General features: G+C 41.0%; 1 protein-coding gene across 1 annotated transcript in view; it reads left to right on the top strand.

Moving 5' to 3' along the window:
* Positions 1 to 14,035, top strand: part of zcchc24 (zinc finger, CCHC domain containing 24) — a 28,431-nt gene extending 14,396 nt beyond the window's left edge. The window contains exons 3-4 of the mRNA XM_056241806.1: positions 7,055 to 7,219; positions 13,675 to 14,035. Coding sequence (XP_056097781.1) covers positions 7,055 to 7,219; positions 13,675 to 13,788 — 279 coding nt within the window. The 3' untranslated portion in view covers positions 13,789 to 14,035. The remainder of the gene's footprint in view (positions 1 to 7,054; positions 7,220 to 13,674) is intronic.
* The last annotated feature ends 1,069 nt before the right edge of the window (positions 14,036 to 15,104 follow it).

Below are 15,104 nucleotides of genomic sequence, written 5' to 3' on the forward strand. Positions count from 1 at the left end.
AGTGCGTGTGTGTTAGTATGCGTGTGTATATGTGTGTGTGTGTGGAAGTATGTGTGTTAGTATGAGTGTGGGGGGGGGGGGGGGGGGGGGAGTGCGTGAGTGTTAGTATGCGTGTGTGTGTCTTTGACTCACAATATCCAGCTGTTAACGTGGTTCTGCCAAACTCCCGCAGCTGGACTCGATGATGATGATGATGATGATGATGACGATGATGGCTCTATATTATTGCTCATATAGAGGCCTGGATCCTGTAGGCGGTTACAGGGGCCTCTCAGCGGCCCCGAAGGAACACACTCTCAGACCCCGGCATTGCACTGGAAAAAGGGAATCATTGCGAAAACAGAATTTGATGCAGTCATAATTTCTATTGTCTTAAAAATTGTCCTAAGTAACACTACTTTGTTGGGACAATTTGATTGTGTTTGCATAATTTATTCACGCTGAGAATTCACAAGCCCTTAACATTTCAGGAATATTCTTACATTTAAAACTCTTCGTTGAGACAACAGTGTTTGACTCGTTGGGAAACATTTGGCAGAATTCTGTTGGTAATCTTGAATCAGAATAAGTTCGTCTCGCAGCTTCTCTTCTCTTCTCTGATGATGTGGGCGGGGCAACCTGTCACTCACATGAGATCAGCCAATAGCAAACCACAACCATCCAATCAATTCCCCACGGACACAATCAAGCCCCGCCCACATTTGTTCTTGTTCCAGAAGCGTTTCACTCGGATATACGACACAATAGAGGAGAGAAGACTATCATGCCGACTTTAAAGGGGTAGTGAATTAATTAATTAATTAATTAATTCAAATTAAATAAAAAAATTAAATTAATTAAAATAAAAAACTGACCCTTGTGTCCAAAGCCGAATAAATGTATCCTGCATAAAACAAATGGAGATGTTTAGCAGAATGTTCATGTTGCTCTTTTCAGTGTTTTGTTCTGTAGTTCATCATCATATTTCATGCGGACTGATGGTCCTGGGTGTTTTCGGACATGAGGCAGAATCATCTTTCATGTGCCTGTTGACATCTTCATTTCATTCACGTTTCAGAGATTGTTGGTGGTCAGAGATTAACAGGCGTCTCAGACCCGAACGCTCACATGCCAGTCGTGATCTCACACACTGAATAAACATCTCAGCGGCTTCATGTCACTGTTGCTTCATGATTCAACAGGGCTTGAGCCGGGACATCATCTACACTTCAGGCTTTAAAGAGCACTTTAAAGACAATAGCCAATAGGCATTAGGTACAACATAGCAATGACTTAATTTCAATGATTTCATCAAAGATGCGTTAAACTTATTAAAGTGACAGTAAAGACATTTATAATGTTACAAAAGATTCTATTTCAAATAAATGCTGTTCTTTGAACTTTCTAGAAAAAAAATTATCACGGTTTCCACGCAAATATGAACTTTCAATGCAACTTTTAATTCAAGTCAAGTCAAATATATTTAAATAGCGCTTTTCACAATACAGATTGTATCAAAGCTGCTTCACAGTATCAATCAAAACAACTTAACAGTGTTTGTTTATTACTGGAAAAGACATCCAAGTTTGGTAGAGCTGATCAGTGGTATGATGGGTCATTTAATTTGAATATCCCCAACTGAGCAAGCCAAAGGCAACAGTGGCAAGGAACCGAAAAACTCCATCAAGTGACCCGATGGTGTCCTAAAACTCCATCAAGTGACCCGATGGTGTCCTAAAACTCCATCAGATGACCCAATGGAGAAAAAGAAACCTTGGGAGAACCCAGGCTCAGTTGGGGCCAGTTCTCCTCTGGCGTTTATGAAGTAGAGGCCGAATTTACAGTAACTGTAAGATTAAAAATTGTATATGAATGCCTGGCTAAATAGATGCGTCTTTAGTCTAGTTTTAAACTGGGAGAACGAGTCTGAGCAACGAACAATATCAGGAAGGCTATTCCAGAGCTTCGGAGCTAAATGTGAAAATGCTCTCCCTCCTTTGGTGGATCTGGATATCCTAGGAATGACCAGAAGCCTCGAATTTAGTGATCTTAAAGAGCGCGATGGATTATAGGGCGATAGAAGATCCGTTAAATAGACTGGAGCTAAACCATTCAGAGCTTTATAAGTCAAAAGCAAGACCTTGTAATTAATACGGAACTTTATAGGTAACCAATGAAGTGATGACAGAATCGGTGTTATATGATCATATTTTCTTGATCTAGTAAGAACTCTAGCGGCTGCATTTTGGACTAACTGTAGCTTGTTTATTGAAGATGCAGGACAACCAGCTAATAAAGCATTACAGTAATCTAGTCTCGAGGTCATGAATGCATGAACTAACTTTTCTGCATCAGAGACTGATAGCATATTACGTAGCTTAGCAATGTTTCTAAGGTGGAAAAAGGCTGTTTTTGTAACATATGAAATATGCTTTTCAAAAGTCAGGTTGCAGTCTAATGTAACACCCAGGTCTTTTACTGTAGTCGATAAGGTAACAGGGGATCCTAATGTGTCAAAGTCGTGCTGTGTAAGGTTTTGTGGACGGTTTTTAAAACCGATAAGTATTACCTCTGTCTTGTCTGGATTTAATAAAAGAAAATTACGCGTCATCCAATCTTTTATATCTTTAACACAATCTGTCAATTTGGATAATTTAGCGTATTCATCTGGCCGTGATGAAATATATATTTGAGTGTCATCAGCATAACAATGGAAATTAATTCCATGTTTCCTTATAATATTTCCAAGTGGCAGCATATACAATATTGAGAATAATAAAGGGCCTAACACAGATCCCTGCGGCACTCCATAGTTTGCCGAAGTTATGATCGATTTTTCTCCATTTAAGTAGACGAAATGGTAGCGGTCAGATAAGTATGATCTGAACCAGCTTAATGCTTGTCCTTGAACACCAATGTAATTTTGTAGTCGATCTAAGAGTATTGTGTGATCTATAGTGTCGAACGCAGCACTAAGATCAAGTAAAACTAGTACTGAAATTCAGCGAGGACGCATTAAACTGATCAAAAGAGACATTTATAACATTACAAAATATGTCAAATGTCAAATTTCAAATGCATGCTTTTCTTTTGAACTTTTTAATATCAACGAATCCTGAAAAATTAAATCTATCACAGTTTCCACAAAAATATGAAGCAACACAGTTTGATAATAATCATAAATGTTTCTTGAGCATCAAATCATCATATTAGAGTGATTTCTGAAGGATCATGTGACACTGAAGACTGGAGTAATGATGCTGAAAATTCAGCTTTGATCACAGGAATAAATTACACTTTACTATATATTCACATAGAAAACAGCTGATTTACATTGTAATAATATTTCATAATTTTTTACCGTTATCGTTTCCGTGTAAAGTACAAAAACGCAAAATTGTGAAACCGGTGACATCATGCGCATGTGTTATGTGTTCAGTCTATATAGGCGTATCGTGTTTCTTTACAAACCCTGGCAGCAGAATACAGCGATTACAGTCGTTCTCGCGGATCCATGTTTCGACAGCATTGTGGACGTATACAGCAAATGAACATCTGTTTACAATTAAACTGATTGGCTGCTGAATTTTGATTGGTTGCCTTAGATAATTATATTCATTGGAGGAATATAAAGAAGGACAAAGATATTAAGTTGCACGAATGTTGTAGTAGTGGATCATCAGTAAGGCGAGCAAAGTGTGTGTGTGTGAGAGAGAGTGAGTGAGTGTGTGTGTGTGTGTGTGTGTGTGTGTGTGTGTGTGTGTGTGTGTGTGTGTGAGAGAGTGTGTGAGTTAGAGAGTGTGTGTGTGTGTGTGTGTGAGAGAGAGAGTGAGTGAGTGAGTGTGTGTGTGTATGTGAGTGAGTGAGTGGGTGAGTGAGAGTGTGTGTGTGAGTGAGAGAGTGAGTGATTGAGTGAGTGTGTGTGTGGGAGAGAGTGAGTGAGTGTGTGTGTGTGAGAGAGTAAGTGTGTGTGTGAGAGAGTGAGTGTGTGTGTGTGTGTGTGTGTGTGTGTGTGTGTGTGTGTGTGTGTGTGTGTGTGTGTGTGTGTGTGTGTGTGTGTGTGTGTGTGTGTGTGAGTGAGTGTGAGAGAGTAAGTGTGTGTGAGAGAGAGTGAGTGTGTGTGAATGGGTGTGTGTGTGAGTGAGTGTGTGTGAGAGAGTGAGTGAATTAGTGAGTGAGTGAGGAAGTGTGTGTGTGTGTGGTTAGTAAAGCAGCAGGTGTTTATATGGAGCTGGTGCTGCAGTGACGTAAGAGGCTCAGATACTTCTGATTAAATCACATATCAGTCACACAGAGCTCACATCCAGAGGCGAACGGAGTACAGAGCTTTGTTACTTGAGTAAAAGTACAGATACCCCTTGCTAAATTTTACTCAAGTACAAGTAAAAGTACTACAGTCAGATGTCTACTTAAGTAAAAGTACTAAAGTACTTGTTTTTAAAAGTACTTGAGTATCAAGAGTACAAGAGTAGATTTTCTAAATATTGCATTAGTAATCTACTGCCACAGTGCTTACATTTATGCACAGAAACGTCCTACATGGAGTTATGAAAAATGTTAATGTTAATACCTTGGAGAATATAAAAGGAATTGAAAGTAAAATCAAGTCATTTTCATCTTTCATGTTGCTTTATTTAATTGAATAAAATTTTTGGGGGGTCCCATCTTTAAATGCGGGGACAACACACACACACACACACACACACACACACACACACACACCACATGTAAGGGTGGCGCTGCCAATAAAACACCTAAAAGCTGTCACAAAGAACCGGCAAAAGGAATGATTATGAATATGTAAAATATAGCAAGGAGATATTTTAATTGTTTATTAATAAACACTTGTTAATAAACAAGTGTTTTCTTTGTCAGTGTCGGCTAGATGAAGTTGACGATGCTGACTCGCGATCTTCAGTAGTGAACGCGGCAGAGAGAAATGCACATTTCATACAGATTACATAAGCAGAGAGCAGTCTGTAGTCTGTTTTCTTTCGTTTTGAATTTTTCTGTTTAAAAGTAGACATATCTGTGAGAGGCAAGTAGGCTACCTTATACACTGAGTTTCGGTTCATTTATGAGACGAGATCCAGTTCACGTGCCGGCACCTCCATTTCTTATCTATCATCTGCTATTTACTTCTTATTTATTAAACCCAGGCAATTGGTTGATGAAACATTGATTAAAATTAAGATACAATTAATGCAAAACGAAATTCAGGTTAAAGAAAGGTTTCGTGTTTTCTGTTTGATGTCTCTGTGAAAGTTTTAAAGCATTTTTTATGTCGCTTTCAGAGCACTCACATCCGTAACGGAGAACACGTCCATAACATTGTTTTTTCCTCATAAATGCAAACCCGAAAAATTAAATAAAACAAAATTAATATTTTATGTACTGTGGAGACTGAGCGCCAACCCTTCTTCATTCGCTGGGTAGTAGCCTACTTTGGTTTGCGCAGTGTAATTCACATAATCAGTAAAAATATTTTTTGCCTCCTAAAGTTTTTTTTTTAAAGAAATCAGAAATCCCTCGTGGCTACACCAGTGCCACATTTGACTGTGTTAAACACACCACATACTCAAGAACATCAAACCAAATGCTTGGCTTACATTAATGTGTAATATAAAATCTGACCATGGAGTTGACTTTGGCGGAAAGCTGAAAGTGATTGCTGATAGGCTGTCCCAATCAGTGGCGCCTGCACAATCCAATCACGTTTGAGAGGGAAACAACAAATTGAGGGTTTCCGAGATTTTTCTTTTTTTTTTACTCAGGTACTCACGGTTATGGATAGAAATGTATTGGAGTAAAGAGTACAATATTTGCCTCTCAAATGTACTTGAGTAAAGTTATGAGTACTCCCCAAAAATGATACTCGAGTAAAGTACAGATCCCTCCAAATTGTACTTAAGTACTGTACTCGAGTAAATGTACTCCGTTACTGTCCGGCTCTGCTCACATCCAACACAAGTAACTCCTCAAACACAACACTGACTCTGGAATTATTAGAAATGCAGCTTGAATGATTTCAGAAAGATGTTTAAAGCATCTCAATGATCCTGAGCCAGCCCTAGACAGATTCATCATGACTAAACACTCCTAATAACCACAGCAAAGAGATTAAACACATGTGAGTGTGTCAAACACAGATGCTTGTGCCAGTCCTTTAAATCTGAAACAGACCTGCGTATGTATGTGCGAAAGAGAAGAGAGTTTACACTGATATTCACTATAGTGCTTCTTCTGGCAACATTTAAACTGCAACATGACACATCTTGAATTGTATTCCACAGTTCAGAATGTTAATGTGATGTAATATCAAATACACTGTAACAGCGTAACGTAACATTTACATGAAGAACTGCAACATCGAAATACTGTAACAGTTCGACAAATGCAGCGCTGGGATTCAGAAAAAACATGAAATGAAACATTATTAAAGATTGAAAACCTCTATGACACATATAACAGTATTAACATTTACAAAATAATGTACCTTACCTTTCATAAGTTTGGAATAATTAAGTTTTAAATGGTTTTGAGAGCCGGTTTTTGATTCTTACCAAGGCAAAGCTGCATTTATTTGATCAAAAACAGTGAAATATTATTACAATGTAAAATATGGGTTTTCTATGTGAATATACAGTAAAGTGTAATTTATTCCTGTGATCAAAGCTGTATTTTCAGCATCATTACTGCAGTCTTCAGTGTCACATGATCCTTCAGAAATCAGTATAATATCATTATTTGCTGCTCAAGAAACATTTATGATTATTATCAATGTTGAAAACAGTTCATATTTTTGTGTAAACCGAGACATTTTATTTCTCAGGATTATTTGATGAATAGAAATTTCAAAAGAACAGCATTTATTTGAAATACTGTCACTTTAGATCAGTTTAACGCATCCTTTATGAATAAAAGTATCAATTTCTCACTGACAACTTTTGAACGATGGTTATGGTACTGAAATATGTTCAGTGTGTGATTCAGTCATTTATTTTTAGCTGAGTCGCCTCTGCATGTACGATTCTCGTTTGCAAGTCTGATGAACTAAACATTGTTTTGTTACCAGGCTCGTCCTAAAGGAGAGGGTCTGACGCCGTATCAGGGAAAGAAGAGGTGTTTCGGAGAGTACAAGTGTCCCAAATGCAAGAGGAAATGGATGAGTGGGAACTCATGGGCGAACATGGGTCAGGAGTGCATCAAATGCCACATCAACGTCTATCCTCACAAACAGGTGAACAGACGCTCACTTTAGACTGAAAAACAGCACTTCTGCCATTAGGTTGCAATATCTAAGGCTATGTTTACACGGAAACGATCTGAAGAGAAAACGCAAAAGTGGCTTTGTGTTATCACTTTTTATTCTGCGTTTAGACGAGCGTTATGGGTGGGAATTCCGCGTGCATATGGTGACGCAAAAGTGTGTGAAATTCGATGTAGTACGCACTCCAGGTAGCTAGGTGGCAATGTGAAGCACTGCCACACCACAACACCAAGTCCGCGCGCCTGCGTACAACCTTCACCATAGATATCCATAATAAAGGCTAGATGTCTTACGGCGGAGTCTATATCGTCATCACCGGCGGCCATCTTGTCACAGGCAAGGCTCTGTGGTGCCTGATGTAAGATGAGTGATCAGCACGAACACAAATACTCTTATCTTGCTGAAATCTTGACGGATTTACAAACGGTTTGGTTTCTTACAAACGTTATTAACGTGGCTAGATAATTTTGGTTGATTATTTATTTATACACTTATTTTTCATAAGTGTGCAGTGTCATAACTACATCTCTGATGTTTATAACAAACCAAACCGTTTGAAAATCGGTAGAAAATTGAGCAAGTTATGGTTATTTAAAAAGTACATGCACCATTTACACAATGTTACGAGTGAGCGAGCTGCCTGTGGCAAGATGGCCGCCAGGTGCGGACGTCGACCTCCATTGGCCAGCAGCGCGGACGAGACATCTAGCCTTTATTATGGATATCTATGACCTTCACTATCTAGGGCATTTTTTCCCTTTAGACGGGAACGCGGCGGTGGAGCGTTTTTAAGATTTCCACTCTGGACGGTGGTTTCACTTTTTTGTGTTTTTAAGCCCCAAAAACGTTGTCGCCGTTTAAACGAAAAGCACATCCGATAAAATATTTTTACGTTTTCACCCGCGAGCGTTCCCGTGTAAACAGGGCCTAAACATCCTTTAGCTAAATTAAGCAAGATTTAACCATTAGTCTAATGTTTATGTCACAACACAGGAGACAGAAATGTAGGTGTTAAGGTGCAAACAGTGTTTATTAAGCAGAGTGCTGGAGAAACAGTGGGAACCAGACGATGGTGACTTGCTGAATGATGGTGGTGCCTTAGCTGGCGCCGACTGAAGTGGATTCTCTGTGCAGGGGACGAGTGCACATGAAGACAGGAGATCTGGGTTAGGATGACGGATGGAAGACTGGAGACTTGACGAGTCGATCAAAGGCAAGTAGAATGGTAAGGAGTCTGACGGTAAGCAGTGGTAACTGCAACGAGACCAGACACTGAGGTGAAGGTGAAGCGTGTAGATATAGGCTGTGTTGATGAGGGAGTGTAGGTCAGCGAGTCAGTAATCCGGTGATTGTGAACGAGTCCTAGTGATTGGGTGATAATTGGGGTTGTGACGGTGTCCCAATACTCTCGCATACTATCCATCCTAAATAGTATTCGAAAATAAAATGAGTACGTCCCAAATCGTAGTATGTTGAAATGAGTATCCAAAGAGACCCGGATGGTCTACTGTTTCCGGTCAGAATCCGAAGTGCAGATCGATGCACACGCTGATATTGCCCATCGCGCGTTGGACGAGGATTTGGTTAGAACTACAAACACGAGTGAAAACTGTTAAAAAACTACAGACATGGAGGACGCGCGAGTCTGGTGGTTATGTAGAGAGGTTTAGATGAAGGTTTGAGTGATTGATTATCAGTATCTAATCTGACGGAAATGTATTTATTCAATGTTGTCTACATTTTGCAGCATTGTGACCTTTTGTAAAGATACGTTTAGCCATTAGCTTTTAAATTCATCATTACATTCAAATTGCAAAAACATGAGGAGAGTCTCGGCATGAAAGACCCACGACTGGCAGGTGAACGTGCGACAACATTTCTCTCCGAAATGGTAAAAAGTTATATTAGATTGAATGGAGGATTTGAACTAAGACGAGATGATTGACAGGGCAGTTTACTGTGACAAGATGATTGACAGGGCAGTTTATGGTGATAGGATGATTGACAGGGCAGTTTACTGTGACAAGATGATTGACAGGGCAGTTTATGGTGATAGGATGATTGACAGGGGAGTTTACTGTGATAGGATGCACGCGACAGAGCTGTCCGTTAAAGATGGCAAAGTAGTGTGTCCCAAAAGCTTGCCTACTCTTTTGCTACACACTCAAAAGTATGTACTTTTTCTTCACACAAAGAGTACATACTTTTAGGGCGTAGTATAAGTAGGCGAATTGGGACGCAGCATGTGACAGTACTCCCTCCTCCACGGCCGGCTCCTGACAGCTGACTGACTCGGCGATGGGGCCAGGCTCGACCTCTGGGGCGGTCAGGGTGATCCTCATGGAACTGGGTGAGTAGCAACGGATCCAGGACATCATCTCGAGAGACCCATGAGCGTTCCTCCCAATCGATCAGGTACTCTAGGCGGGCGCCCAGTCGCCGTGAGTCGAGGAGGGTATGGACTCCAGGTCCTCAGGAGGAGGAGGTACTTTGTTCGTGGTTTGGGTTCTGTGGAAGAAGAGGACATGGGTTCAGTGAAGGGTTTCAGGAGGGAGACATGGGAATGAAGGGGAGATACGGTAGTGAGGTGGAAGGTTGAGCCTGTAGACCTCGTTGACCTGCTTCTGCACAGTGAAGGGACCTATATGGCGGGACTCAGCTTACGGCAGGCGAAGACGGATGTCCCGGCTGGTATTGGGTGGCTTCAGCTCCTCGGACATCCGCCTGGTGTCGGTGTCTTCGCACTGCCTGCTGGAGATGCACATGCGCCGAGTCCCATACCCTCTCGCTCTCCTCGAACCAGTGATTGACAACTGGCACCTCCGAAGGTTCCCCGGACCAGGGGAAGAGAGGAGGTTGGTAGCCGAGGATGCATTGGAACGGAGTAAGCCCAGTGGTGGTTTGACGCAGGGAATTCTGGGCATACTCCGCCCAGGGGAGGTAGCGTTTCCAGCTGTCCTGGTGGCAGTATGACCGCGGGTATCTCACGATCTCCTGGATCTTGCGCTCAGTCTGGCTGTTGGTCTGCGGATGCTACCCTGAGGATAGACTCACTGAGACACAGAGGAGTTTGAAGGCCTGCCACACCCGGGAGATAAACTGGGGACCTCTGTCTGATATGATGTCTTCTGGTAGGCCATAATGATGGAATACTTGTTGGAATAGTAGTTCTGCGGCTTCGAACACAGTGGGCAGGCTCTTGATTGGGATGAGTTTGCAGGCTTTGGAGAACCGGTCTACGACTAAGAATACACAAGTGTGATGATTAGACGGAGGGGGGTCGGTCATGAAATCAATGCCTAGATGAGACCAGGGGCGTCTGGGTATCGGAAGAGGTACCAGCTTTCCCTCGGGTAGCTTTCTCTGTGTGTTGGTGATGGCACAGACTGAGCACCCCTTGATGTACCGGGAGATATCCTGGGCCACCAGTAGCGATCTTGTAGGAGCGAGAGGGTTCGCTGCCTGGGTGTCCAAAGCCCGGAGAGGTGTGTGCCGAGTCCATGAGGGACAGACGGATGGTACATATAACTGTCCCTCAGGACCTTCCGGTGGAGCAGGCTTGGAGGAGTTGATCGAGGGACCATGGATAGGACTGACTACCATTGCTGGAGGGAGAACAGGTTTATGTAGGTGTGGATTCAGGATGGTACAGACGGGACCAGGTATCCGCCTTGCAATTCTTGGTACCGGTTCGGTAGGTCACGGTGAAGTCGAACCATGTGAAGAACAGAGCCCAATGGGCTAGTCTTGGGTTGAGTCGCTTGGCTTCTCTGAGATATTCTAGGTTCCCGTAATCTGTGATGACCTTAAAATGGCGGTGAGCTCCCTCCAGCCAGTGTCTCCATTCCACCATCGCCAGCAGCTCGTCACGAGTTCGTCAAACGGATCTGGTGGATGCTCCTCACTTGTTCCGGCAGGACTCTGCATTGTGGTCTGGTCTTCTGTCACAACACAGAAGGAGACAGATATGTAGATGTTAAGGTGCAAACAGTGTTTATTAAGCAGAGTGCTGGAGAAACAGTGGGAACCAGACGATGGTGACTTGCTGAATGATGGTGGTGCCTTAGCTGGCGCTGACTGAAGTGGATTCTCTGTGCAGGGGACGAGTGCACATGAAGACAGGAGATCTGGGTCAGGATGACGGATGGAAGACTAGAGACTTGGCGAGTCGATCACAGGCAAGTAGAATGGTAAGGAGTCTGACGGTAAGCAGTGGTAACTGCAACGAGACCAGACACTGAGGTGAAGGTGAAGCGTGTAGATATAGGCTGTGTTGATGAGGGAGTGCAGGCCAGCGAGTCAGTAATCCGGTGATTGTGAACGAGTCCTGGGGCCAGTTGCATAAACTTAGCCACTATGTTAAGACTCTGCCTTAAGAACTAATTTGACCGCTATAAATTAGTCAAGGGGTAACCAGTCTTACTTTTCTGATTCAAATGAGACTGGTCTACCTTTTTATGTAACTGACTTTAAAAAGTAAGCACCAGTCTTGAAGAAAAAAATGAGATGACTAATGGTTAATTATTTAATTATTTGCGCGAGTAGATTACATACAAAGTCAATGCAAAGACACCGAATAGACACATCGTTCTTCCGCGAACGACTTCCGCGCAAGTTGAAAAATTTTAACTCGAGCGGAAGATTCGCATGAGGCTTTGTTGCGCGAGCCAATCAACGAAGAGCTAATTGATACGTCCGGTCTATCACTGTTGTCGAAAATGGAGGAGATGCTAATTGTTGCCGTCTGTGGGTACCCTGGAATACACGATACTACGTCGTATGCTTACAGAGACCGGGCAAAAAAGGAAATAGCTTGGAGAAAGAAGCGGCTGTCATCCAGGCGCAGTTCCTGGAGAAGACGGTGAAATTCACCGAGTTGAGTGCGCCTCTGGATGGTGCTGTGAACCCAGACACGTCGGCGTTTGGCTTTCTTCCGTATTTGGGACTTCCACAACAATTACAGAGCAATATCTTTTATTTCAGACATGACGGAAGCGTATGCCAGAAAGAAATTGTGTTGTTGTTTTTTTATTCCCGAGTGACGCGGACGCACGAATGGGTTCAAAATGTTCAAGCGTCTAACTAGACGCGATAGACGTGTATTTGACGCTCTATTCGCATTCGGTGTGAACACACCATAACTTTTAAGACTAGTCTAAGTAGTTTACGCAACCGGGCCCTGGTGATTGGGTGATGATTGGGGCTGTGACGTGTGGCTGACTCTGTGACAGTACCCCATTGCTAAATTATTTAAAGCGTGAATCTAACAAAACTTTGGGTAAAAAAATATACAGATTCACCTTATGCAATCTGACTTTCCAAGTAAATGTTTCTCATTTTAAGGATGTTTTTTTTTTACTAAAAATCAAGACAAAGATACTGATTAAGATGTTCATTTCTGTGTTTAGTTTTCCGTCTTGTCCATATAAACACGATCATTACAGCTGACGGCTCAGGAACTCAGCGAATGTTTGCAAGCTTTCTGAAGTTTCTTTATTGAAGCATCTGTACAAAATGAGCCGCTAAAGAACATCTAAACAGACTTGAAGCCGTAAAAAGTTGGCGAGCATCTGTTTGTTATTAATCAGGACTTCAGAAACTGGAGACACTGATGTAATAGAGGTCTTTTGGCTGAAGATAAAGCTTTCATGAGGGACTTTGCAGTGTGTTTGGCAGGTTATGAAGTTATGAACCGGGTAGAAAACACTCGATGAAGAGCATTGAGTCGGATCTGCTCTCCTCAACGCTCCTGACGTCCCGTTTTACTTTGTAATGTTCACCAGATGTTCTTCTGTATTGTAAATGTTGCTATTAAGATGCATGCTTTTATGTAGACATCATGGCTGTTTTTTTAAATCAGAAAAATATTTTAAAGAGGCCATGTTAATCCCTTTTACAAAGTCTTGATTTCAGGCTCTACTAGAACAGGTTTTTTCCTGCTTGAATGTTGATTATTCTCCTCATATTCTCCATTGTTGCGGCTCCTCTCTTCCCAGTCTGTCAGTAACGCTCTGTTTACTTCCTGTCTCTATGAAGCCCCTCCTTCTGAAAAGCACACTGTGCTCTGATTGGTCGGCTGGAGCAGTGTGTTGTGATTGGTCGAGCACTTCGAGTGTGTTTGGGAAATGTCCCGCCCCTTCCCATAACCGCCAGTTTAACACACTACTAACTAACTCAACCAGGCCCCACCCCTTTATTCTGCATATTATTTATTATAATGAGGAATATTGTGACGTGTTCCCGGAAGAAACTCAAGACTACAATGGAGGCGTTTCAGGAGTTCAGAAAAACTGACACTGATATAGAGAAGAACGCCCGAAACCTTTTTCATGATCAAACATCAACATCACACACTAAAGAAAGATGAACATGGAGAAAAGCAGAATAGGACGGTGCTCTATAAAATCTTTCCTGTGTGTTTGCAGCGTCCTCTGGAGAAACCCGACGGCCTGGACGTATCGGACCAGAGCAAAGAACATCCTCAGCATCTCTGTGAGAAGTGTAAGCAGCTCGGATACTACTGTCGTCGAGTTCAGTGACCTCTGACCTCCGGCATCCTAAAGACCAGATACACCCGCATTCACATCGTGACCGGTGCTATAATCTGCTCCACTTTAGCTGGACAATATTCACTGATTCCTGATTTAAAGCAGAACTCTGAGTAAATACTGAAATGGTGTCAGCAGCAGTTATGCAATATGTTGATTGCCACAGAAAATATATATTTTTAACAATAAATCTGTGGTTGTTTAAGTAAATGGTGCACCACAATTAAAACTCACCACAAAACTTAAACACGAAATTCAAAAAAAAAAAAAAAAAAAACTGTCCCACAACTCTCATTTAATGTGCTGAGATATATATACAGTAGTCAACATTTGAAGTGGATCAAGACAAGAACGGGTATTGTTCAAAATTCATGTATAACTGTTGAAAGGTTTTGATCCTCTTCAAATGTTGACTACTGTAATTAAATATATATATTAGGGCTGTCAAATGATTAATCGTGATTAATCACATCCAAAATTAAAGTTTTTTTTACATAATATATGTGGGTGCACTGTGTATAATTATTTTATATATATAAATACACACACGTGCTTGTATATATTTAAGAAATATTTTCATGTATATACTGTATATAGATTTATATATAATTTATATTATATATAAATATTTTATATATAAATAATATTTTTTTTCTTAAATATACATGCATGTGTGTGTATTTATATATATACAAAATAATTATACACAGTGCACCCACATATATTATGTAAAAAAACTTTTATTTTGGATGTGATTAATCATTTGACAGCCCTAATTTATTTATTATTTCTGTTGCTTTTTAAAAACAAATACTGAATATTCACACAATGACAAGATGAACGTGATGTTCATAAAGAGCTGCAGCACAAAACATCTTTCTGATGTTTGAGTTCCCTCCGAAATGATGTCACTTCCTATTGGGTGACGTCATCAAGTGGATTTTGTTAAATCAAAAAACCGATACGTTATTAATTAAAATAATATTGCTGTGAATAAGCGTTTTGTTAAGAAAAGAAAAAACACCTGGAGTATTTTTTAGTTTTTTTTATTGTTTTAATTTTTGTTAAAATTCCACCCCATATTCGAGATATTGCGAGATATCCCAAATCGAGATATTGCGATCAATGAAAACTACTAATATGATTTGCATTTCCTCTATATTCACACATATACAATAACGTTATGAAAATATACTGCCGAACAGCATATAAATCTACGAAATATCCTCATTTAGTGTGTATTAAGTGTGAGATTCTGTCCAAAGGGCTTTTGATGATGTTTTTGATGAATTGTTGATCTTTAATGA

This window comes from Rhinichthys klamathensis, unplaced genomic scaffold (assembly GCF_029890125.1).
Source record: "Rhinichthys klamathensis goyatoka isolate OS25496 unplaced genomic scaffold, OSU_Roscu_1.1 h1tg000677l_1, whole genome shotgun sequence".
NCBI classification, from domain to species: domain Eukaryota; kingdom Metazoa; phylum Chordata; class Actinopteri; order Cypriniformes; family Leuciscidae; genus Rhinichthys; species Rhinichthys klamathensis.